This window comes from Apodemus sylvaticus, chromosome 6, assembly GCF_947179515.1.
Source record: "Apodemus sylvaticus chromosome 6, mApoSyl1.1, whole genome shotgun sequence".
NCBI lineage: Eukaryota > Metazoa > Chordata > Mammalia > Rodentia > Muridae > Apodemus > Apodemus sylvaticus.
The window spans coordinates 113,335,181-113,361,940 of NC_067477.1; the positions used below are offsets into that span (position 1 = coordinate 113,335,181).

The 26,760-nt window shown below is 41.1% G+C and overlaps 1 protein-coding gene across 1 annotated transcript; it reads left to right on the forward strand.

The window, feature by feature from the left end:
- Window positions 1-114: 114 nt before the first annotated feature.
- On the forward strand, window positions 115-24,071 carry Fam228b (family with sequence similarity 228 member B). Its single transcript, XM_052186166.1, has 9 exons — window positions 115-274; window positions 658-790; window positions 6,026-6,094; window positions 6,872-7,063; window positions 7,810-7,890; window positions 15,059-15,146; window positions 15,233-15,389; window positions 17,699-17,806; window positions 21,460-24,071. Exons 2-9 carry the CDS (start codon window positions 692-694, stop codon window positions 21,593-21,595), a joined length of 930 nt encoding a protein of 309 aa, XP_052042126.1. The 5' UTR covers window positions 115-274; window positions 658-691; the 3' UTR covers window positions 21,596-24,071.
- Window positions 24,072-26,760: the final 2,689 nt, after the last annotated feature.

A 26,760-nucleotide genomic window follows, 5' to 3' on the forward strand; every position in this document is an offset into this window, starting at 1 on the left:
GTTCGTCGAGGTGCGCGCGCGTCCTAGTCTCCCCATCCCCCACGCCCCGGGCGAGGGGCGCGTGGGCTCGCGTCCCCGGAGACAGAGGTCCGAACGTCCGCGCATTCTGAAACCACGGTCTCGGGCCGAGGCCGCGGGCTCACTGCGGTGCTGAGAGCCGAAGGCCTGCCTGCCGCCAGAGGGGGCTGAGGCGCCTGTGGAAGCCTGCACGGCAGGGCGGCTCGCGCACGCGGTCGGTGTCAGAGCCTGCGAATCGGGGACAGGGTACTCCCTGGTGAGCGGGCCTGGTACCCTAGAAGCATCATGGGCGCAGACCCAGAAGTCCCCTTCTCCCTCTCGTGCAGGTCCCGGGGGAGGGCTTTGGATCTCTCGGAGCCTGAAGGCCTGAATTTTGTCCCAAATACCCTTCTTTCTCTAAGAGTGTATTTGCCAGTAGCTTGAGAAACTCGACGTTTCATCTCAAACCTAGAAAACTGCTGGGAACTAGATTCCCCGCCAGGAGGGTTTCAAGAGAGCCCTGTTTCAAGCCAACTGGAAGGGAACCGTGGATGGCCAGTTTTCGAAGCCTTGTTCCAGAAGTGCCCAAGGTCACGAGTGTTGATTATTAAACAGAAGAGAAAATTGTCAATTTTAATTATAAAATAAATGCTATTTTAGCTTTTCTAGGGACTCTTGTTACTTGAGGACCACAATGAAAAATAGGAGCCCAGATGATATGGTCACTGGCAAGCTTCCCAAGCTCAAGAGCTCCAAAGAATGGTTGGAACCACAGTCGCTTTCTTTTATGGAGGTATAGTTGCATGGCTGTTGAGGTGCTTGCTTAGAAAGGGGCCTCTTAACATAGTTTTATTTTTCCTATTGGATAGAGCCTGTCCCCTTTGCTCTACTAACTTTGTTACTTGCTGACTTTGCTCTTTAAGAGCTTAAAGTAGAGCCATAAACCACTGATTATAAATTTTAACAATATAACAAAGCTGTTAAGAACCTACTTAAACTTCGATATGTTGTTTTTTTTCTAAAGAGTTTTAATTAAGGTATAATTAGTATGAAATAAATACATACACTTGAAATGCATACCTTGATAAGTTTTAACATGTGTATGTTCCTGAAGCCATTTTCACACATCAAGACAACAAATGTGTTCACTCTTTCCAGTTTTCTCATCGACTTCTTTTGGAGTACCTTCTCACACTTCCCTCATTTCCTGTAACCATTGTGTCATGGTTTTGCTTATTGTAACAACATTTTAAGCAGTGAAAACTTACATATTCTTTTTTGTTTTGTTTTGTTTCTTGTTTGTTTGTTTGAGAGAGAGTTTCCCTGAATCATCCTGGTTGTTCTGGAATTCACTCTGTAGACCAGGCTGGTCTGAAAATCAGAGATCTGCCTGCCACTGCCTCCAGAGTGCTGGGTTCCTATATCTTCTCTTTTAATTTGGTTTCTTTCACTTAAAATTATTTTTTAAGTTCATCAGTGATGTTGAATGTATCAATATACTTCAGTCTTTTTTTTTTTTTTAAAGCAACTGCTTTTCTACTCAACAGATATATCCCAATTTGTCCATTGTATTGATGGACGTTTGGGTTATTTCCAATGTGCAGCTATTAAATCTGTGTCATTGTATAGACATGTTTTCATTTTCCTTGGGTAGCATTTAGTTGTGGAATGGCTGCTGAGACCGTAAATTAACTTTTTATGAAGCTGCCCATTAATCATGAAGGTGTTTTTTACTTTGTTTTCATTTGTTGGGCATTTTTTCAAGTCTTGCATGCTATTTATATATCTTCTTTGGTTAAGTTTGTTCAACTATTTGTTCTTTTTAAAATTAGATTATTATTGAGATTTTAATATTGAGGTATAATTTCTAAACTAGACCAGTTACTAAAGTATATGATTCAGTATCCATTTTAGTCTATTCACAAGGATATAAAACTTCTACCACTCTCTTAATAACAGTTTTTCCATCATTCCTAAAAAGCAACTATATTCATTGGCAGTCACTCTTCTTTCTTTGCCCCCTAGTTAATTGGTAACAGTAATCTACTTTTTAACTCTGCAGATTTGCATATTCTAGACATTTATAGAGATGAGTCATATGTAATATGTGATCCTTTGTGACAGGCTTCTTTTATGTGGAGTAATGCTTTCAGGGTTCATCTATGTTGTACCATGTATTACTTCATGGTCTTTTAAATTATACGTGTCCAAGTGTTTGTGTAGGTCAAAAGGAGGTGTTGGGTTCCCTGGAGCTGGAATAGTTTTACGCTACCTGATGTGTATGTTGGGAACCGAACTCCCTCCTGGAAGAGCAGCAAGCACTCTTAACCACTCAGCTGCCTCTCTAGTCTCTGCTTCCTCCTATTTATGATGAAGTCTTGTTACAGCGCTTGGATACCACATTTTATTTCATCAGTGGATGAACACTTGAATTGTTTCTAGTGTTTTGTTATGAACATTGCTCTTGGGAACATTTGTGTATAACTTTTAGTTTGAACATGTTTTCATTTCTCTTGTAACATAGGCTTGGACTCGCTGGGTCAAATAACTCTATACATAACTTTTTGGGAAACCAGCAGAGAGATTCCCCAAAGCAGCTGTGCTATTTCATTATATATCCCCAGCAATGTATCATGGCTCTAATTTCTCCACTTCTTGAAGTTTATTGGATTTCTTTTATCGGGTGGCTTACAGTTTCCAAAATGCACTTCCTCTTTCAAGTATTCTTTCTTTCCCTCCCTTGGCACCCCCAACTTTTGTCTCTCTGACAAGGTTCTCTATATTGTCTCTGCTGTCCTAAAATTCTAGTCCTCCTGCCTCAGCCTTCTTGGGGCTCGGTTTCCAAGCACATGTCACTAAGTCTGGGTCTGAAGTGAATTATTCCTAATGTTATACTTTCACATTTACTGATTCTTATTTATGTCATCTCCGATCTTCTGATAAACTCACTGAAGTTTGTTTCTTTTTAAAATTTAAGAACTGGATTTTTCCACTGTTTTTGTTTCTTGCTTCTGTTTGTTACTAAGTCTGTCTATTCATTAGCATTTTTTGGAAATATCCCTCCCTCTTTTTCCTTCGGATAGGACCTCATTTTATTGCATAGACTTGTTTCCAGGTCTTTGTCTTGCTGTAACAGCCTCCCGAGTACCTGGAATAACTGGGATTAGGGCTTGTGAAGGAAGCTGTACTTCCAAAGTCTTTTTTTTTTTTTCTTTTGGTTTCGTTTTGTTTTGTTTTTTGACACAGGGTTTCTCTGTGTAGCCCTGGCTGTCCTGGAACTGACTCTGTAGTCCAGGCTGACCTCAAACTCAGAAATCCTGCCTCTGCCTCCCAAGTGCTGGGATTAAAGGCATGTGCCACCACTGCCTGGTACTCCTGAAGTCTTTATCTTTCAGTTACAATATATGTACCATCCCAGATTCTGCTGATTTTTTTTCTTATGTATGGGCCACATTTCCTTTTCCTCTGTATCTAGTAATTTTAGATTCTATTTTAGACATTATGAATGATGTGTTATAGAGGACCTGACTTCTTTTATGTCATAATGAATATTGAATTTACGAGGTAGTTTACTTGGCAGAGTTCAGGCTCTGAACGTTGACAGTTAGCAGCAGGTGAAACCACTTTACTTTGCTTAAACTTTGGTTGGGCTGCATAAAGCCCTGTCCACAGACCGTTCAAGTGCTTCAGTGGGAGAGCATTTGCTTAACATAAATAAGGCCTAATCACCACTGTTAGGGAAAAAAAGTTTTCCAAAATTGCCATGAGCTTTGCTTTCTAATTCCTCAACCAGTGAGATCACATGTGTGAATTTTAGCTACCTCCACTAGCTCTGGTTGAAACTAGTCTAGCAAAAGGAGGTGGGCCTTTTAGTCATTCTCCAGTGTCTTCAGATTTTCAGATTGCTCTCTGTGTGTGTACATATATCCATATATAATCTTTTTTCAGATTGCTCTGTGTGTGTACATATATACATATATAATCTTTTTTTCAGATTGCTCTCTCTGTGTGTACATATATACATATATAATCTTTTTTTCAGATTGCTCTCTGTGTGTGCATATATGTACATATATAATCTTTTTTCAGATTGCTCTCTGTGTGTGCATATATGTACATATATAATCTTTTTTCAGATTGCTCTGTGAGTGTACATATGTACATATATAATCTTTTTTCAGATTGCTCTCTGTGTGTGCACATATGTACATATATAACCTTTTATCAGATTGCTCTCTGTGTGTGCATATATGTACATATATAATCTTTTTTCAGATTGTTCTCTGTGTGTGTACATATGTACATATATAATCTTTTCTCAGATTGCTCTCTCTGTGTGTACATATGTACATATATAATCTTTTTTCAAATTGCTCTCTCTGTGTGTACATATGTACATATATAATCTTTTTTCAGATTGCTCTGTGTGTGTACATATGTACATATATAATCTTTTTTCAGATTGCTCTCTCTGTGTGTACGTATGTACATATATAATCTTTTTTCAGATTGCTCTCTCTGTGTGTACATATGTACATATATAATCTTTTTTCAGATTGCTCTGTGTGTGTACATATGTACATATATAATCTTTTTTTGGTCTGGAGTTACAATATTAATCCACTACCAGTCTTACTTAAGGACAGCAGTCTTGTCAGAATCAGCAACTCTCCATGCAAAAGTAGGAAAGAAAATAAATAAAATAAATAAAATAAATTGTGAAGTCAAGGCATTGGTTCATACTTGTAATCCTTGCTCTTAGAAGGTAGCGGCAGGAGGACCACAAGACTGAGACTACTGAGCAAGTTCTAGTACATGTTAGAATACATAGCTAGATCCTGTTTCCTCAAAACTATTAGACATACATTTGAGCTTGAATTGTGGTCCAGTGGGTGTGGGGGTGCACTTCTTTAATCCCAGTACTCAGGAGGGAGAGGCAGGTGGATCTCTGTGATTTTGAGGATAATCTGGGGTACACATTGAGTTCTAGGACAGCCAGGGCCATATATTGAGACCCTGTCTCAAAATCAGACAACAGCAAAACTCCATTAAATCCACACACAAATACATACATTTGATTACAAGATCTTCATGAATGATAAATGTATTTATTCATTTATTTGTTATATTTATGTCCTTACTGCCTTTGAGAAAAAAATGTTTCAGTCTACTAAGCAACTGGTCAGTTGTCATGGAAAATTAGTTAAGGACTATGAGATGGGCTGGGTTGGTGGCACAGGACTGTACTGCTAGTACCTGGGAGACTGAGACAAGGAATGGAGTGACACTAGTTTGAGGTCAGCCTGGGCTATAATGTAGTCCTGGACAGCCTGGCTACACTATAAGATCCTGTCTTAAAACAATGTAAGAAGACTTTAAGGACAAATGTCTTTGTATTTCAATACTCTATTCTTAAATTTTATAAAGATCTAGCTACATTTTTTAATACTTTTACATTTCATGTAATTTTGTAGATAAAAATCCATGATTCATTTTATCCATAATCTTAACATTTTGGTTTTTAAAAAGCAAATTTAAAAACACATCAACAGTGAATTTATTATCAAAAGTCAGATGGGGAGTATGGTGTGGAGTACTCCCACCTCTCAGGCCCGGGTTGCTGTCTCTCAGCGCATTTCTAGGATAGCTTTGCCTAGGGGAAGCAGAGCCAGCAGAGCCTTGCATTAAATGTCCAGCAAGATTAGTCTGTCTTCAATAGCTAAGATGCCTCACATAGAGGCCTGTGCATATCTGTCTTATCAGGTATGGGAGGAGATGGTTCTAACTCACATGGCTCTGGGAAAGTCATTTGACTGTCCTTGGACAGAAAATATCTGTGAGATGAATTATTTCTTACCTTGGAATGAGCTGTAACCAAGAGCGGAAAGATCAAAATAGTATTTGAAAAAGTGCTTAGTGATACAGAGAACGCTTGAGGGATATGCCTGTCACATAAAAGTATAATAGGCACAGAAAATGCTAATGATCTTTCAAGATTTGATGTTTTGGACTAATTTTTTTCTTGTAGGCTTTAGCTAAAGAAGATACTGATGCAGCTGTTCAATCAATTTTATATAGAGAAAATTATATAATGAAGGTAAGAATTGACTACAAAATGCATCTTAATTATTCTTTTCATCTTCAATGTAGTATTTTCTCAAGAATTTTGAGTAGAGTTCAAAGTTTTAGATAATATAGAACATAAAGCTAAAATACTCATTAGCAGTTGGGATTTAGTGGAGGACATCTCTGAGGGTGTGCTAGTGATTGCTAGTCTCCTGAACTTTAGAGGACTTCTTCAATACTTTATAAGCAGGTACCACTGCGCGCGCACACACACACACACACACACACACACACCACACATTTGCAAACATAAAATAATTTTTCTCGGATATATATAGCCGAGAAAATATATCATTTATGATGTATACTATATTGCTTATATTGTCTCTCCTCCCAATGTGTGGTATATTTAATTTATTTTATTTAAATAAGACTTTTATTTTTATTATAGATGTATATAGATGTATGACGTGTGTATGAACACATGTGCCACAGCACATGTGTGGAAGTCAGAGGACAACTTTGTGGAATTTGTTCTCTTTTCCACCTTTATATGGGATCTGGCATCACATTCAGACTGCCAGGCTTGGGTGACTTTCCATGCTGAGTCCTCTCATGCCCTGTGTGTTTGACGCAGGAAGGGTGGGCAAGCTGCCTCCATTGCCCATGCATCCTTGGTTTTGGCAGTGTGTGCCAAGTGGAGACAGTTAAAGGGTCCTTATTAGGAATAATTGAATCTTACACAATTTTTGGATATAAAAGCTTCAGGAAGATATGTTTGAGATATGTTTGCCTTTCTGTTTACTAGGAACTTGATAAGTATTTGCAGCACCATGACTTCTTAAACACAAGAAGAAAAGAGATGTTGTATAAAAAATGGGTTGAACGTGTGGCAGATCCTCTCCAGAAGAAAATTATAGAAAAGGTTCATTCACATAAGAACATTAAAAAGAGGAGACGTCAAGAATTAGACAATTTTTTGAAACATTCAAATAAGAAGGTACTAAGAGATCATTTTATACTTTTTAATACTGGTGTAAAAAGTCAAGGTTGGGCTGGAGAGATGGCTTGGTGGGTAAGTTCACTGACTGCTCTTCTGAAGGTGCTGAGTTCAAATCCCAGTAACCCATAATGAGATCTGATGTCCTCTTTTGGTGTGTCTGAAGACAACTACAGTGTACTTACATATAATAAATAAATAAATCTTTAAAAAATAAATCAAGGTTATCTTTTGTTCACTTCCTCTTTAATTATCCAGATAGTCTACCTCTTTCTCTTCTATTTATATACAATCTATATTCTGATATAAATAGTATATTCTTTTAAAAATTAAATTGTATTTATTTATTCATGTACCTGCGTGTGTGCGTGCACATTTGCGCATGTGTGTGTGTTCATGTATGCGTGTGTGTGTGTGTGTGTGTGTGTGTGTGTGTGTGTTTATATTCATGAATTTGCAGGTAAGTCAAGCCAGAGTTCTTTCCATTGTGTTAGCTCTGGGGATTGAACTGAGGTCATCAGTCTGGTGGTAAGGGGCCTTTACCCACTGAGCCATCTTCTACATGGAAGGATGTTTTGAAGCATACGACTGGAACTGTGTAGGACAGGGACTGGAGCTCAATATCTCAGTTTTGTTCCTTATAACTGAGGGGCAGGAGGTTCAAACTGGTTGACATTTGAGTTCTGATATCCTCAAAATTAATTGTGTACCTCTTTCTTATGTGTGGTTTTATTTCCTTTTTATAGGGAAATGCGTTTATAGAGCATTATGATCCAAAAGAATATGATCCTTTTTATATGAGCAAAGAGGACCCCAATTTTTTGAAGGTAGGTAGGTTTCTTAACTGATAGTGTGTGTGGTTGTTCTAAGCAGCCTCAACATATGATCTGCCTTGTCGTGACTTAGGCAAATTTAGTAGCATTGTGAGAGTGCTTTCCTATCTCCATATATTACAAAAGAATAAATAACCCAAAGGCCAAAGATGAGTTAATCTCCAGAAAACACAAAAATTCTGTATAACTGAGTAATAGGAAATGTTTAAACATTTTCAAAAACTTTAAAACTTACCTCAATAGTAATGCATTCTTTTGTTTTGTTTTGTTTTGTTTTGTTTGTTTGTTTTTTGAGAGAGGGTCATTCTGTATAGTGCTGGCTGTCCTGGAGCTCATTATGTAGACTAGGCTGGCCTCACAGAGCCCACCTGCCTCTGCTTCCTTGTATTTGTATTAGAAGCATGCACAACTACATTCTTATAACAAATGAGAGAACTGATTGAAAAAAAACCTAAAAATTTTATTACCTAAAAATTGTATTCTTATATACCTTTCTGGATTTAATTATTTACTTATTTATTTGGTGTTAACCAAATGTTTGCTTTTCTTTCTATATGTTAAGCATATGTTCTACCACTGAGCTATACCCCTAGCCCTACGGTTTCTTAAATTCATCTCCTCTGCTGCTGTGTAAGGTCATTCAAGACAAGGCAGTACAGCACAGATAGGTCATTTGAGAAAGCCACCAGCTGTGAGTAGCAGGCTCACACGAGTCTCTAGGCCTTTACCACACCTTTCTATGCTCTTAACAGATGTAAGTATTGCTCTTACAAATGATTTTATGATACTTATCTCAGTAGCTAGGTTTTATTTTCCCTTAGTGCAAGTTACTAGAAGTGAAATTGATAAGTTCATATTACCAAACTGTCTGCATGATAGGGTGTATATACTGAAACTATCATCCATTTTAATTTTTACTAATAGTGGGTATTATAAAACAAAGAAACTTCCCAATAAAACTATCCTGGGTCATAAGGCACTTTTAATCTGCTGGTATTTTTACAATGTTCTCCCCATTTTCCTCTGATTTTGTGTGTGTATGTGTGTGTGTGTGCACTATAGACCCTATTTACATAGGTGAGAATTACACTTTAGTGTCTTAAATATACCAAGTAGTAACTAACATAGAGGTGGAACTGTGATTTGAAACTGGAGTTGGTGATACTCTATCAGTCCATTTCTGCTGCTGTAACAAAATACTTTGGCCTAGGTAATTTATAAATAACAAAATGTTATTGTCCATGATTCTGAAGGCTAGTGTGGTAGCTCAGATAAGAATGGCCCCCACAGACATATATATATTTAAGTACTTGGTCCTCAGTTGGTGGATCTGTTTGGGAAGAAGCTTTGTTGAAGGAGCTGTGTCACTGGGTGGGCTTGAAGTTTCAAAAGATCCAGTGCTGTTCTCAGTGTGCTCTTTGCTTTGTGGCCATGGATTAAGATGTGAGTTCTTAGTGGCTGCTCTAGCCACGTACCTCTGTGCCCTAATCTGCCATCATAAACTCTTAGCTCTCTGGAACTGTATGCTCGGTTAAACTCTTTCATTTAGAAATTGCCTTTGTCATGGGTTTTATCACATCAATAGAAAAGAAACTGAGAAAGCTAAGAAGTATAAGGTGAGGCTGTCAACACACTCTGTGTCTAGTGGAGGCCAGTCTTAAAGGATAGCAATCTCTGTGTGTCTTCACATGGTATAAGAACGAACAGCCTCTCTCAAGAGAGTTCTGCCCATTTGATCTAACCAAGTCCTAAGAGTCCTCTTTATGGCAGTCGCATTGGTGATTAGTTATCAATATATGAATTAAGGGAGGGATACAGACAGTCACGCTGTAGTTTAACCTGAATTCCATGCTTCCTTTTTAAAGTAATCTGAATCCTTGGAGTTTTAGCAGCTATTCTTTGATCTAGCTTTGTGGACACTTGGGATCAGCTGTTTCCAGAACAGTGCTAAATATTTGCCTTTCCCATTGTGATGAATTTGTACTCAAGGTATTGAAAGTCATGGTAGTAAAACTGTTCCCACCACAGGATAATATGTCACATTACCAAATTCTGCTTATAGTAAGAAGTATGTTGTCATATTCAGTAAAATTGAATGTAATTTCATTTAACATTCCTAAGAGTAGTTACATTTTTGATATATGCAAACTACATTGTTTTTACATTTTGAAACAACTTTAATATATGGTTAGCTGAACCAATACGCTCTTGCATTCAAAAATAGATAAAAATAGATATTATACTTTGCCGTATGTTATTTGGAAATCCTTAATGAAGTGGCTAAATGGAGCTCATTAACACATGCATTAGCTCACATATTTATCGCTTTCTTCTTCTTCTTCTTCTTCTTCTTCTTCTTCTTCTTCTTCTTCTTCTTCTTCTTCTTCTTCTTCTTCTTCTTCTTCTTCTTCTTCTTCTTCTTGTGTCTTATGGGCATGTGTGTGCATACATATGCCATGATGCGTGGGTAGCTAAGAGGACAAGTTTAGGAATGAGTTCTCTTCTTCCACCAGTAGACTCCAGGGAGCAGACTCAGGCATCAGGCTTGGGTGGCAAGCATGTTACGACTGAGCTGTCTCCCTTACCACTGTTTAAAGAGAATACTTAAAATCCACTTTCAGCAATCTTAAATGATATAGACCATTAATATTAACTATAGTCACCATACTTCACAACCAATTTTTATTTTTTAGATGTCTTTTAAAGTTTATATATGTGGGTGCACATGTTCTGTATGGATGATATCTGCATGTGATATGTGCATGAGTGCCCACAGAAGCCGGAGGAATGTATTGGATCCTTTGAAGCTAGAGTTACAGGCTGTTATGATCTGCCTAACATGAGTGCTGGAATCTGAACTCAGGACTTCTAGAAGGGCAATATGTGCTCTTAATTACTGCCAAACCTATGCTCTACCCCTGCACCTCTTTTTTTGAGACAGGATCTCACTGTTTAGTTTTGGTTAACTGCCCTGAAGCTCACTATGTAGCCCAGACTAACCTTGGATTCACAGAGATCCATCTGTCTGTCTGCAGTACCACATCTAGGACTGTCTGAAAAAAATTTATGGTTGCATTTAAATAACTTATTAATGAAGTTTTTATATGGGTGTGGTTGTGCTCTTCTGTAATTGTAACTCCTCTGGCTGACCATGAAGATCCACAAGTTAAAGCCTGACCTGGGCATTGTACAAACACCCTGAAATAAAAAAGAGCTCTAGGATGCCTCTGCTGGTAAATGTGTGCTGCTCAAGCATTAGATGCCCAAATTCAATTGTAGCATTCACGTTAAAAGCTGGACATGAAGTCAACACTCCCAGAAGTCAAGAAAGATCTTCAGGATTCACTGGTCAGCCAGTTTAGCTTAATCAGTGAGGCTCAGGTTCCTATAGAGACCTGGTATCCAAAGCAGGAGGATGGTTCCTGAGGAATGACACCCAAGGTTGGCCTCTGGCTTCCACAAGCATGTATGTGCATCTCTGCACGCACCTGTACAAGTTTTAAAAATTATAACAAAAAAGATATAGTTCAGTGGTAGACCATTCGCTCAGCATGTATAAGGCCCTGTGTCCAATGCCCATCTTTACAAAGATGCCTTTTTTTTCATGCTATCAAAGAATTTTTTCATTTTGAGAGGCATTTTACTAGACCTAATGTGACTCTCCATATGTACAAATCAGGGATAAATCTAATATTAATTCAGCCCAATATATAGAAATTCAATATGCATAGGTCTCTTACCTGTGTTTTATAGTGGATCCTGAGAGAGTCCCCAAAGCCTACTTTTGGTCCCTACCAAAGCAACTCTTGGTAGGGACAGCTTTAAGGTCCCACTGGTCATCCTTGTAGCCCTATGGTGCTGTGGCTCTAATGCTGGCTGTGTCTGTGGGCTTGGCATTGTTACCCCATGCCTTAAAGTCCAGGCCCTTCCTCCCAAGGCCTCAAACGAGAGAACCCAGGGAAAACTCCCCTGAGATTGGGTTTCTGCTGTCCTACTCTGCGCTCTTTATGCATGTGATATCTCCTTCAAAGCTTTGCACTTGAATTGCTGCAGTACACAACAACACAATTGTTCTTATTCTCAGTTCTGGCTTGTTAGGTAGAGCTGTCCATGGTTACCCATTTTTCCCACCTTGACACCCACCCTCCCACATAGAGAAAATGGCTCATCTTACTCCTGCTAGTAGGCCTGCTGATAGCCCAGAGACAGCCGAGGCCAATCCAAATGAACCCTTCTTCTTTCCTGGCGTGGGAAGGACCTGACTTTTAGGAGTGTAGGGGACTGATTCCTCCTTTCGTATCAGTCTACAGCCTTTCTGTATATCTAATATATGTAGCAGTACTCAAGAATTGTTCAACTTAGGGATGGGTGTGTAAGCACATTCCTGTAATCCCAGCAGTCAGAAACCTGAGGCAGGAGAATTTCAAGTTCAAGACCACCCTGGGCTACATCTCAAAAAGCAAAACAAAACAACAAAATGGGGTTGGAGGCATGCCTAGGTGTTTAAGAGAACTTGCTGTACTTTCAAAGGACCCAGGTTTGATTCCCATGCCAAGTGGTTTATAACTGCCTATAATTCCAGCTCCAGGGGATCAAAAGATTTCTTCTAGCCTCCAAGGGACCCACACACACATGACGCATGTACACAGACACACATATAGAATAAATAATAGAAAAAATTTATTAAATCATGTTCCTTTAGCATAGCAAACCATTGAAATATTTGACAAATGAAAGCACACAGAAGAGACCTCTGCTGTGTTGAGAGGAAGTATGGCTATTAGATTGAGAGCAGGACAGGCTGGCTTTGTTCCTTTTACCTGGAAGAAGGGTTTGCAAACCATGGTTGTTAAAGTTTAGCTGGTTGTCAGATATTTTCTGGAAAATGAATGAAGTGATGATAACAGTGTTTTCACTACTAGTGGCAAGATGTAACTTTCCAACAGATATTTGACTTGTGGAAAACTCACACTTCTGACTACCTAGACTGTGGTAGCTAGACAGGCAGTGCTATTAGTGAATGTGAGCCTTGGTGTAATATAATGGGATGTATAAGCTCTTGGAAGACCTTATATATCAGACTATATTCCCCTCAGATAACTAGTTCATTCTGCTTTGGAGTCATACACAGGAAAAGATTCATTATAAATGTTTTCTGGCATGGCTTTAGATTCCATATCCTGACTAACATATAGGAAACTTGGGGATGGGAAGAAGTAGTTAAGCGCACTGGCTGCAAGAACTCTGAGAGGACATGGTTTGATTATCAGCATACACACGGCGGCTTATCATTGTCTGTAATTCCAGTTCCAGGGGATCTGATGCTTATACATCTATAGGATTCAAGTAAGCACATGTTGACATAACATGCAGGCAGAACACCCATACAGATAACAGTCATACGTTAACTTTGAATAAAGGGTCAAATAAAAATATTCACACTGGGCCCTGTGAGATGGATTTGCAGGTAAAACTGCTTGCCACCCAAGCCTTACAACCTTACTCCGGTCCCTGTAAGTCATCATGGAAGATAACCATTCCTGAAAGTTGACTTCTGAACTCCATATGTGTACCCGTACTTACAAAATGCAAACACATAGTTATTAAAAAGAATATTCACAGTGATGTGAGAAGGCTGTCGAAATGATTCTTTCCTAATTATATGCTGTGTACATTTTTCAGCTTCTTCAACTACAACAAACCAAAGCAGATTATATGCAGAAACAGGCTAAAAAACTTTTATTTTAAGCAAGACATTAAGGCAGAGGCAGGCGGATTTCTGAGTTTGAGGCCAGCCTGGTCTACAGAGTGAGTTTCAGGACAGCCAGGGCTACACAGAGAAACCCTGTCTCGACCCCCCCCCCCCCCGAAAAAAAAAAGCCAAAAAAATTCAATAGTTTCCTAATTCTATAATTCCCTAGAAATAGGGACATGTGACATAGTTATTGATTAAACTTATGATTGTTGTTACTTTCTTTAAAGTGTAAAGTTTATGTCTTCATTCATCAAAAGTCACATACAAGTAATGAAGATGCTAACACTGCTTTTGTCCCTACACAGCAAGTTAATGCTTGCTCCTCCTGTTTACACTCCAGAACTTGTATAGGGAAATCTGGAGAGGGCAGTCTACTCTTTGTTAGGTCTGAACAGTCATGTTCTGTGTTACAGTTCCCCCAGGAAACAAGTCTGACCACTCCTGTAAAGGCACATAGGTAACCTTTCACAGGAGCAGGCTAGCCCATGACTGGGACAGAGTCCAAATGTTGTTGTCCCATGTTGAAATTTTATTTTAGTAATGTTGGTCAGCAGAAGACATTTGGTTCTTTAATGCTTTTCAGATAATCTGCATTTTGAATATCATGTTAAGTTTTATATAATTATTATGTTGCTGGTTGTGTATTAGGATGTAGATGAACATATACATATATATTTTCATGTATTAAAGGAAAGTGAATATTTAAATCTAGGGATATATGATAACGACAGCAGAGTTTATGAAGACTAAAACCAAACTTTGAAATAAAAGCTAACCTTACTTTGGGCTGGGTAGATAGTTTCGTTAGTAAAGTGCCTACTTACACAAGCACGGGAGCTATGTTTGGTTCCCTAACACCTTGGGAAAGACTGACATCATAGCATAAACCTGTAACCCAGTGCTTGCGAAACAGCCAGATGGATCCTGGAGCTCACTGGTCAGTCAGTCTAAACAGTGATCTTCAGGTTCAGTGAGAAGCCCTGTCATAAAAAGTAATGCAGAGAATGACAGAAGAGAACAGCTGACATCAACCTCTGGACTGTACAGAACCATACACATGTATGCATGTATATATGCACACATACGTACATACATACACCCACATTAACTTTATTTTATGAACACATGTATACTACTCCCCCCCCACATGCACACACACACACACACACACACACACACACACACACACACACAACTAACCTTCCTCCTTGGCTATATAACCCCATTAGAGAAGTGTCAGAGTGCCCCCATCTCTTTTTAATGTGTTAAATACATATAAAAGGTGTATGGTTTATAGGTCTCGTATTCATAACCTTTCCAGCCTAAGAACACACACATGTGCTTAGGTTGGATCGGATGTTAATATTCAGACTAAAGTTCCATCCTCAAAAAATCCTTCTTTTGTAGGTTATCATGCCACCATTTCGTGACCCCTTGAAAAAAGCCCAGTATGACAAGGATGATGAGAAACGAACTCTTCTGCAGTGTGAGACTGGTACTGAATTCTTGCGTGGCTCCTTGCCCACAGGCAGTAGCACTTACACATAAGCACGCTGATTTAGGTCACTAATTTTCTTGCAGGCAAAATCTATACAATGAAAGAATTCAAAGACATCGAGAAGGCCCAGTTGCATTCCAGATTCCCAAGTATTTCTAATTCAAGGCAAAGTATGACTCCAAATGAATGGCTTAAAGTGCCCATGAGTTATATAGAAAGTGAATTTTGTAAAAGGAGCAGGTAATAATTGACATAATGGAAGGTGTGGTCTTCTTAGACATTGAAAATTCTTTCTTGAGATAGTGGTATATTTCAGTAAGGATTTTCTTAAAATAAAGTCTATTGTGATTCATTGTTCCTCTGTATGTGATATTTTTCTTGGGTACCCTCAAGAGTCTCCAGCTTTTGTTTTTACCAGATAGACTCTGAGGTATCTAAGCTTTTTTTTTTTTTTTTTTTTTACTTTTTCCTCTTAGAGTCCTCTGACATTTTTATTTTTGTCATTATATATAGTTCATTAATTTGAGGGGGGAGTAGATCACTATCACTTCAAATATTTCTTAGGTACAATTCTGTCTGCTTTTAATTCCCAGAAGTCTATATATTTGTGGCCATGGATAATGTCCTCAGTTCTGTAAGTCTTCTGATATTGGTTGACTTTACCTTTTCTTCTCGTGTTTTGGTTAGATGATTTCTACTGAGCTGTCTGCAAGTCCACTGAGTGTCCTTGTGTGTGCTGTCTACTGATGAACCATCAAACACACCATCTGTGACATCATGATATTTGGCATTTCCATTAGATTTTTTATAGTTTTTACCTTTTCTGAAATTCTTCATCCATTGGTGTACACTGTCTATTTTTCAACCACATGTTTTTCAAAGGCCATATTAATCATAGTTAATTTCTAATCTGATAGATCCAACATTAGGATCATTTCTGATTTTCAGTTCAGTCTGGTTCTGTTGATTGCTCTATATCTTCATAGGAATTTTATTTTTACCTATTTTTAGTGTCTTGTGATTTTTATAATTTACAGAGGGCTTACAGAGGTCAGAAGAGGGTATTGGATACTCTGAGCCTGGAGCTAAATGTGAGACACCATGTGGGTGCCAGGCATTGAATCCAGGTCCCTGGAAGATAGCCACTGTGCTTAACTGCTGAGCCACCTCTTCTTCCCCATGCTTTGTCTGTCTGTTTGTTTGAGACAGGTTCCCACTGTTTCCTGGGCTGGCCTGGAACTCCCCCATGTACATCAGATCAGCTTCAAACTCACCTCTAGAGACCTTCCTGCCTCTGTTTCATAAATGCTGTGTTTAAAGGCATGCACCAGCACACCTGACCTTAATTTTAGATTTTAAAAATTGAATATTAGACATTTAGGATGTAAAAATAGTACAGACTCAGTATATTTTTCTTTAGAAACTGACCTGCCTCTTCTGTCACACAGTAGTATTGGGAGACTTGGTTTATTGGTCAGAAGTTGATCTAAGTTTGGGTATTCTTATAGTTGGTGTAGTACTCTATAGACCTTAAGAAACAAAGATTTATTTTATTTATGTATACGTGTATGAAAGTATGCAGTGTGTGTGTTACAGAAGCCAGGAGAACGGTGCCAGATAACCTGGAGGTGAAGTTTCAGCCAGTGGTGAACTGCCTGTGTAGGTGCTGGGAGTTGAACCTGTGTCCTCTGGAAGAGAAGCCAGTGCTCTTTATGGCTGATTCATCTCTCCAGACCCCTGGACAGCTCTTTTTAGAAAGATGTTATTTCTAACTTATGTGTATGTGTGTGAGCCTGCACATGGATATGTGAGCATGAGTGCGGACTCCTGCAGAGTCAGGAGAGGGTATTGGCCATTCTGGTGCTGGTGTAACAAGGCAACATGCAAAACAATGCAAAAGTGAGCTGTCATAGTGGCTGCTGGGAAACACGCCAGTCCTCTGGAAAAGATTTAGCAGTCCAGCTATTTCTCCAGCCCCAAGAATTTGGTTTTGTTGGTTTGTTTTTTGGTAGGGATGTTGTATGAGGGCCTTAGGATAATGGTGGAAAAATAAAATAAAGACATTGATGTATAAAAGAAAAGGTTTATATAGTTTAAGTACTTGGAGGGCCAAAAGAAAGACAAAATTGGAAGTTGGAGCATGTGTACTGAATGGAGGACAATGCTTCTTGGGCACTGACACTGAAGTAGGCTTCCAGCCACTGTCCTAGGAGATAGTGCCATATGTGTGCATCACCCATGCATGCCGCACTTGTGGTCCTCCTGCCTCTGGGTCTGCTCCACCATACCACGTTGGAGTGTAAGCTCCCAAGGATAGAGGGAGAATTTCAACTTTGCCTGCCTAATCTTGGTTCTTAGAGAACAAACAGCACATTAGTCTCCATTAGAGTTTCAAAAACTCTTAAACAACTATTATCATTCAAACAGCATGTTAGTGTCAAGTAATGGTATTTTGAACTATATTTATGGCAGTTGGTTTCTAACAATATTTGTTTAAATGTAAATGACCATTGTTTTGCATCATCCTGACACACATTCTCTTGTTAAAGGTTCAAAGTGAAGATGAATTTTAATGCTAGTAGTTTTGATTTGAGTCCATTGAAAAGGGTGCCTAATTTTCTGGAATACCGGGAGGAAGAAATGATGATCATTTGCAAGTAAGCCTGTTATTCTATAAACTTGCTGTGCTTTCATTTAAGATGTTTGGCTGTGTTGCCTTCCCTACCACCCTTCCAGATCACTTGCATTAAGGCCAAGGCCTCAACACTGTTCTAGGTAAGGTAACTTTTCTTTGGTTTTTAATGGGTTAAAGGAATAAAAAGCACAGAAGCAGAAAGCATGAACACGGGGCTGGGAAATGGTTGACAGCTTATACTAAAGTTGTGAGAGTCTTAGTTTGAGACTAGTTCTATAGTGTGGTTGGAGTGGAAGGTGCCGTGGGAACGTGGCTCACAGAACTGCGGCTGACCATGGGAGATCGGTAACTAGGCATTGACTTAAAATCAGACAGTTCACACATACAGAAGAGCTGTGTGTGGCAGTGCACACCTGTGAAGTGGAAACTTAAGGGTTCTCTGGAAAGTCAGTTGTGTTGGTGGTGTTTTGCTGGGGCAAACACGTGAAGGAGTGTTTTCCTGAAGTGGACACAGGTGAAAGACTAAGGCAGACTCGTGAAGGAACGTTTCGCTGAAGCAGACTCAGGAGAGAGGATGTTCTGCTAAAGCAAGCACGTGAAAGGACACGTGATGAAGGATTCTTGGCTAACAACACACATGTATTGGTCTGCCTTACATTGCGTAGTTGAGCTGCATTTGTTGGAACTCCATAGAGAGAAACTCACCAAAAACTTCTGGTGGTGTGCTGCAGTTTCTTGCAGTTTCCGTGGACTCGGGCTGTTTGGCAGAGTGATGTCAGCTGAGACAGACGCACATGCTGAGGAGACCCATGGAGGACGCAGATGTTTGGAGGGTATAAATAGGACTCAACGGACAGTGATGAGGGCTGAGCTAGGCTTGCTTAGAGAGCTAGCTGTGCAACGCTTGTGGGTCTCTTCAGTGATCTTCGCTTCCCTGAGAGAGGCACAGCCAAGAACTTCTCCTGGCGTTCCTCCTGGTCACTCCTGCTGACTCGTGCCAAGGCTGAGGCCTGGCTGTCTCTACTAGGTAGTGCCACCGCTGCTGATTCGTGTTTGCTATCCAGACTCTACTGAACTGCTGGTACATCCGTGAAGTGTTTGCCAGTGGATCAAGCGCTGCTGCAGAACTGTGGACTGAACTGCCGATTTCCAGACAACACAGACGGGAGTTGCTCCAAAGAACCTTTCTAAACAGGTCCACTTCCCCTGTATCCTTTCTTTTCCACTGCCTCTGGTGGGTGGGTGGTGGGCTAGAAGGGAGGTTAAAGTGTTTAAGAGCCATCATTAAAAGTAGGATTTGAAAAAATTAAAGTTACACACCTGTGTACTACTGAAGCAGGAAGATCTGGAGTATAGCCTGGGCTACATAGCAAGATCCTGTATGAGAGAATTGTGTGAGGGTAGAGATGTCTCCATAACTGTAGAGAAAGAGAACATCTTATAATCTGATTAAAAATAATATGATCTCTCATCACTGCCACAGAGACGGTAAGATAGTGTAGGGTCTTTGGGAAACAGCTTGTCAGTTTTCTAAAATGGCAAACACAAAGTTGCCACGTGGGCTACAAGTTATACTGAGGATTTTATTTGGATTGTGTGTTTGTGTGTGTGTGACAGAGTTCTCACATGTAGTCCTGGTTGACCTGGAACTCACTCAGTCTATCTGCCTGCCTCTGCCCCTTGAGTGCTGGGATTAAAGGCATATACCACTATGGCCTGCCTACTGCTAGGTTTATATTCAGAAGAAATGAAAACATAGATCTACCTACAGGCTACTACTGAATTTTACTTACCTGGAATAAGCTAAGAATGTGGTTAATTAAGTACAGTGTGGTAGAAGCCAGTGAGCTATTGGAGATGTTTAGCATTGCCATGCATAATTGTCTCACAGGCATTAGGGTGATTTAAAGTAAAAAGGGATTGGACTGGATTCATGTCCAACCAGAGTGGAGGCTGAATCCTAGGTTATTTGTATATCAGGTCCAAAGGAGCCAACTTTTTCATAATCTGTAAGCACCATGCTTTCCAAGAGAGTAAATGTGTTTGAGATTTTAGATAACTAACATCTTAAAAATAATATTCCAAGCCAGTCAGTGGTGGTGCATGCCTATAATCCCAGCATTAGGGACACAGAAGCGGGAGGATCTCTTGAGTTCTGAGTTCAAGCCCAGCCTGGTCTACCTAGAGAAACCCTATATCAAAAAACAAATAAAATAATAGTCCATTTTAATTATATGTATCTATATATTTATATCTATTGAGAGAGAAAGGGGAGGGAGGGGGAGGGAGAGAGAGAGGAAGAGAGGGAGAGGGAGGATAGTGAGCAGGCAGTGTGTACCACAGTACACAGGGAAAGCTTGCCGAAGTTAGTTCTCTTTTCCATCATGTGTGTCCTGTGGATCAAACTTGACATCAAACTTGGCAGCAAGTGTTTTTATCTGTTGAGCCATCTTGTTTACCCCAAAACAAACATCTTAACGATTAATTTTTATCAATGGTACAAAAAAGGGGAGATTTGTTTTCATAAACTTCTCAGAGTATGACCCAGATAAGAATATTGCATTTTAAAAAAGATTTATTTACTATGTGCATGGTGTTCTGTCTGTATATATGCCTGCAGGACAGATAAGGGTGCCAGACTTCCTTACAGATGGTTACGAGCCAATACGTGGTTGCTGAGAATTGAACTCAGGACCTCTGGAAGATCAGTCAGTGTTCTCAACCTCTGAGGCATCTCTCCAGCCCCCATAATACTGCAGTTTTGAGTACTTGGGAACTTCCACTTTAGACTAGAGGCTTAAGCTGGCCAGTTCCCTCTCGAGAAGGAATCAGACTAGCTTCTTGCACGGAGAAGTCGCCCAATGGCAGCAGACATGGAGACAGGAGGTGTTGTGTCATTTTGCAGGGACTTAAAAAATTGACATCTGCCCCAAACTGGACTGGTGTCAACACCCCCCAAATGACTTATTCAAGTTCATCCTGATGAGTACAATGAATTCATTAGAGGTTGCTTTTGGAGCAGTGAGTAAGTATGGATAGACCCATTCTGTCCTTCCTCCTCCCAGTTCCTAACTGCACCATATCACCAGCTGGGTTCTCTGTAGGGCTTCAGTATTACACAGAATTCATGGACACCTGGGTTTAGAGTGTAACCTAGTGTTAAAGCAGTGTAGATAACAGCAGGCTTGGCAGTGCTAGGCACAGGGAAAGATCCTGGGGAAGATCAATTGATTTATGTGTGCTCCATCCGTGTTCCTGTTAGGGCTCTGCTGCTCCCTGCAGACACTTGGGAAGACAAGGAGGCACGACTTATGTAGCTGTGGTCTGCCACAAAGCACAGATAAATAGCAGTTGCTGCAAGACAGCCACTCTGACCGGGATTCAGAGGACTAGTTTTACTACACAGGTTTATTTTGGGTTGTTACATCTTCCCAGGGGCAGCCAGTGCACAACTCTGAGGGATTGTTCAGGACAAGGGCCGTCACTCAGCTGTTTCATTACATGGCACAGAGGTTTCAGACAAAAATAATGTAGGAGCAAGGTGGTTCTTTTTTAGTTTTCTTTTCATAAAAATGTGGATTTAAACAGACCACATAAACTTTGATATTTAAATAAAAATATTAAGATCTTGTACTAAGTTAAATGTTAAAAGGATTTCTCCTGGTCCTCCCGCAGAAACAATGGGCTCTTCTGTCTGGACAGTGAATTTCCATGTCTCCAGGAGAAGATGGACCCAAGTCCCAAAGGGACCAACTCTGAAGGCCACCATTCTGTAAAGCCATGCCAGGAGGTAGAAAGGGATGAGAGCTAACCAGCACGCGGTGAGAGCGGACAGTCTGCCTACTCTGTGACGCGGGGCAGTGCTGGCTGACCAGGCCTAGGCTTCTGATGTGGTGCTCTGTAGAGGGGAGCAGGCAGTGGAGCGCCAGCCAGTGGGCGGGAGGTAGAGCAGAAGACACTGAGACAGGCATCTACTGAGAGGCCGTGTGTTGCACCCATGGTGGGCATCTGCAGTGCTGGAGGCCCAAGACTCCAATCTTCATATTACCTCTCCTCTCTCTCCTCTCTGGGTTCACCTATAGTCAAACCACGCCCCCAGGATTGTTTCTTTTAATTCAATCAAGAGTTAGTTTGGAAAAGGACCAATACTAAAAGTAGTAAACTTTAAGAACTGAAGTAATAGCTTCCAAATGTAAAGTGTCTGGAGAGGCCTCTCATCCCAAGGTAACTGCAGTGTTATGGTGTCATTTGACAGACTCAGCCTGACACTACGGCTATAGCGGGTACTTGTACACTTCAGTCCCCTTCCCACTGCTGTGTGCATGGGGTCAGTCGCTTTCAGGCGTGGCTTGGCCCCGAGAGGGCTTTTCCTTGCACTCATGAAAGCATGTAAAGCTGCCAGCACCGTGCTTTGCCGTCTTCCTGACATGTTCGGTGTTCCCATGTGGTCGTTTGCTCCCTACATTCTGACAAAGAGCTGCTCTGAGTCAGGCCGTGTGTCAGGGCTGGAGCCATGGTGCTGAGCAAAGCAGGCAAGGGTGGAAAACAACCAAATGTCCAGCAGGTGAGTTAGCAAAGCGAGGAGAAGAACATAGATAAGCGGCGTTCACGAACGGTGACAGATGAGGACGCTGCTCTAAATGGAGGAATCGGAAAGGCTTCTTGAAGGAGGTGACGTTGAGCCATGGTCTTACATACTGAGGGTGAGCCATGACGAGTGTTAGGGGAAGCGTCTGCATGAAGAGAGACTGGTGTAGAAAGCAGATTGGGTGGAGTGATGGTGACAAGAGGGGACTGGAGAGGAAGGAGGCAGATGCCACCCATGCAGAAGCCATCCCAAAGCTCTGGGGAGGAGACATATTGAAATCCCTTTGGGGTAGTTTTTATTTTGCTTTCCTTTTTTCTTTTCCCAATTGGTGGTTGACTAGTTTCTTAGAGACAGGGAGAGTATCATGGCTTCATGTAGCCTAGGCTGGCCTTGAACTCTATGTAGCTAAGGAAGGAATTCTTAATCTTTCTACCTATGCCTTCCAAATGCTAGGATTACAGGTCTGCACTACTACACCTGATAAACTTGTACCCAATGAGACACAAGTCAAAGCAGAAGCTGAGAGTCTGGCTAGCAGGCCAGGGTAGTACGACAGGAGCATAATAACCTACCATGAGGCCTAGTGATGGCTGTGTAGTCCTGGAGACCTGCGGAGAGCACGCTGACAAAGGACATTAGTGCTTGATAGGAGAAATGAGTGAGAGTGAGAAACCACAGTCAACTATGTTCTGGAGATTTTTGTCCTGAGGGCCCGGGTGGATGACGGCCCTACTCATGACTCAGAAGTCTGAGTGGACCTCTGGGCAAGCGTAAGGAAGAAGTACAAAGATAAAGATGATGCTTCCTGGTGCTAAATTAAAGATACCTTTTACCATTACAATACACATTTATAGAGGACGAGTATTAAGTAATTTAGTTTCCTCTAGCTGTTCATTTGAGCATGTTCTGGGGCTGGGGATGTAGCCAGTGCGAGCACTTCCCTGGCATGCGCAAAGTTCAGGCTCCTGCATCTCTAAAGAGAAACTGATGAAGAAGTAAGCAGTAGGCGTGCTCTGTTGAAGGCAGTTCCCCCCGCCCCGTGCCGTGTTGTCAGATGTGTTGTCAGATGGTAAGTGCTATTGATGAGTGTCGCACCTGAGTAGTTAACAGGCCTTGGAATAATGATGAACGTGTGACCATCACTGGGCTGCTGACATTATTGGCATAAAAAACCGGAATGAGGTGATGTCTCTCATCCTTTTCTTCATTTGTTTTTATCAGTGTTGTTTTTTTTTTAAGATTTATTTATTATATATATGTACACTATCGGTGTCTTCAGACACACCAGAAGAGGGCATCAGATCCCATGACAGATGGTTATGATCCATGTGATCACTGGGATTTGAACTCAGGACCTCTGGAAGAGCAGTTGGTGCTCTTAACCACTGAGCCATCTCTCCAGCCCCTTATCTCAGTGTCTTAACTCTGTTATTCTTCATCTTTTTAGAGCCTTGGTTGGAGGAAGGAAAGCTGTGTAGTGGGGGCAGGAAGCTTGGCACATGCTATAAGGGGGCTCTTTTTTCCTCTCATCATCACTGAGAGACTTCTTAAGGTCACGGCGATCTCCTCATGACTTCCGTCCAGCTAATCTCTTGGTGTTGTCTCTGGACCTAGGCCTCTGCTGGACCTTCTGTAGCTTTCGTCTAGAGACCATGCTTCTCCAGAGAGGGAACTTGGATTCATTTTCTAACCATCTGGTCTGTTGCAACAGGTGACATGAGGGATCTTTTTACCTCTAGGTAGAGGCGTGTGTGTGTGTGTGTGTGTGTGTGTGTGTGTGTATGTTTTAACAAATTCACCATCTAGCCAAGGATGATCTTGAATTTCAGATCCTTTTGTTCCCACTTCCTGAGTGCTTGCTCCGTGCTCAGGTTACGCAGTGGTGGGGGTCAGACTCAGGGCTTTGTTCAAGCTAAGAGAACTACAGTCCTAGCTCAACAGTCCTTCTTCTTCAAGGTACAAGGCTGAGAGCCGGACTCTGTACGCGAGAGCTGCCCTGTCAGTGACTTCAGGCCTGGGGAGGGAGTTTAGACTCCGCCTTTCACTTCTCTGTAGTATTGATTGAGGAAGACCCAGAAAACACTAACATTGTTCAAGAAAAAGAAATAATTTTCTCTCATTAAACCTCTTACTTTTTAAATACCAATGTAGATGAGTTTGTTTGTTTGGTTTTTAACATAGGGTCTTTTAATTTAATTTTTATTTTTAATTTCTTTTACATATTCTCTTTACATCCTACTCACTGCCCCCTCCCAGCCACACCCTCCCACAATCCTTTCCTTCCTCTCCCCCTCCCCTTCTCCTCTAAGCTAGTGTGGACCCCCAGGGACATTAAGTCTCTGAGAGGCTAGGCATATTCTCTCCCACTGAGGCCAGACAAGGCAGCCCAGCTACAAGAACATATCCTGTGTACAGGCAACCGCTTTTGGGACAGCCCCCACTCCAGTTGTTTGGGCCTACATAAAGATCAAGCTGCACATCTGTTATATATGTACAGAGAGGCCTAGGTCCAGCCTGTGTATGTTCTTTGGTTAGTGGTTCAGTCTTCGGAGAGCTCCAAGGGTCCAGGTTAATTTACTCTGTTGGTCTTCCTGTGGAGTTCCTATCTCCTTCAGGGCCTACAAACCTTCCTCCTATTCTTCCATAAGAGTCTCCAAGCTCCATCCACTGTTTGGCTGTGGGTCTGTGCATCTGAGTCAGCTGCCTCTTAGAGGACAGCTGTGCTAGACTCCTGTCTGCAAGAATACCAGAGGATCATTAATAGTGTCAGAGATTGGTTTTTGCCCATCGACTGGGTCTCAAGTTAGGGCTTTGGTTGGCCATTCCCTCAGTCTGTATTCTACTCAGACCCACCCTGACCCTCATACCTGCATTTCTTGTAGACAGGATACATTTTGGGTCAAAAGTTTTGTGGGTGGATTGGTATCCTTAGTTCCACTGGGTTCCTATCTGGCTACTGGAGGTGTCCTCTTCAGGTTCCATATCCCCAATGCTGACTCACAGCATTTGACTCAGCTGACCCACTGATTCTTTGGTGTTTCCCTTATCCCAAGTCTCTATCTGGTCCTAGAAATGCCCCCATCTCCCCAACTCTGTCAGTAGCAGATTTCCATTCATTCTCGTGGTCATCTGGCCATCTCTCCTGATACAGGGTCTTATTATGTTACTCTTCCTATCTTGGAACTTTCTGTATAGACCAGTTTGGCCTCAGATTCACAACTTTGACTGCTTCTGCCTTTGGAATGCTAGGATTAAAGGAAGACCACACACACACACACACACACACATTCTTGACTGTTTTTTGTAAATCATGTAAGATCTACCTTCACACATTTAAAGCATAACAGTCCCTAAAAGATTCTAAGACTAAAACCAAGTGTATTGTAGCAATTTCAGCTATAGTTTGCAACATTTAGCTTTTAACTTAACCCAAAGGAGCAATGACGTGGGAAGGATTAGTGGATTAGTCCAGAGATCAGAGTAGTTACTAGGTAGGGCATCATATTTGAGTCATCCTGATATCATGTTATTTGAAGCCATACATAGGATAATCTAAGAATGAGTGTCGAGAAGGGCTGAGGGCTAGATTCTGTCAGAGGAGTCAGCTCTGGCCAGAGTGGCTTCAAGGACTGACTCCCCTTAGCCAAGGGACTCTCTGGTCCTGTAAGCACTTTATCCCTATGTCACACTCAACTCTTTTCTTTTGTCACTTTCCAAAGGTTGTGACAGCCCACATATCCTGGATTCTTGATCTGTGCAAGGGCCCACACTGAAGATGGATGCTTTAGAGGAAGTTTCCTGCTTGGAGGAATCCTTCAGAGAGGGACCAAGGAAGACATTTAAGAACCGTTCTGTTCTTATCTGCAATAAATTCTCAAGTTTTAGTTCAGTGTCTGTGATGATTAAGAAATAACAATGCCAGCTGGGCGGTGGTGGTGCACGCCTATAATCCCAGCAGGCAGAGGCAGGCGGATTTCTGAGTTCAAGGCCAGCCTGGTCTACAGAGTGAGTTCCAGGACAGCCAGGGATACACAGAGAAACCCTGTCTCAAAAAACCAAAACCAAAACCAACCAACCAAAAACAAAAAACCCAAAACAAAAACAAAACAACAACAACAAAAGAAATGACAATACCTTTCCCCAGAGATATATTTTCCTCTGAAGTTAAAAAGTATCACCATAGGGAAATGCAAATCAAAACAACCCTGAGATTTCACATCATACCAGTCAGAATGGCTAAGGTCAAAAACTCAGGAGACAACAGGTGTTGGCGAAGATGTGGAGAAAGAGGAACACTACTCCACTGCTGGTGGGGCTGTAAGATGGTACAACCACTCTGGAAATCAGTCTGGCGGTTCCTCAGAAAACTGGACATGACACTTACGGAG

What these genes read in the sequence shown, in the direction of transcription:
- Fam228b (XM_052186166.1), top strand. Translation starts at nt 692, where the DNA reads ATGAAAAATAGGAGCCCAGATGATATGGTCACTGGCAAGCTTCCCAAG. An exon ending in AGTCGCTTTCTTTTATGGAG is followed by an intron (nt 791 to 6,025) that starts GTATAGTTGCAT and finishes TTTTTCTTGTAG; the next exon opens with GCTTTAGCTAAAGAAGATAC. An exon ending in GAATTTTGTAAAAGGAGCAG is followed by an intron (nt 15,390 to 17,698) that starts GTAATAATTGAC and finishes CTCTTGTTAAAG; the next exon opens with GTTCAAAGTGAAGATGAATT.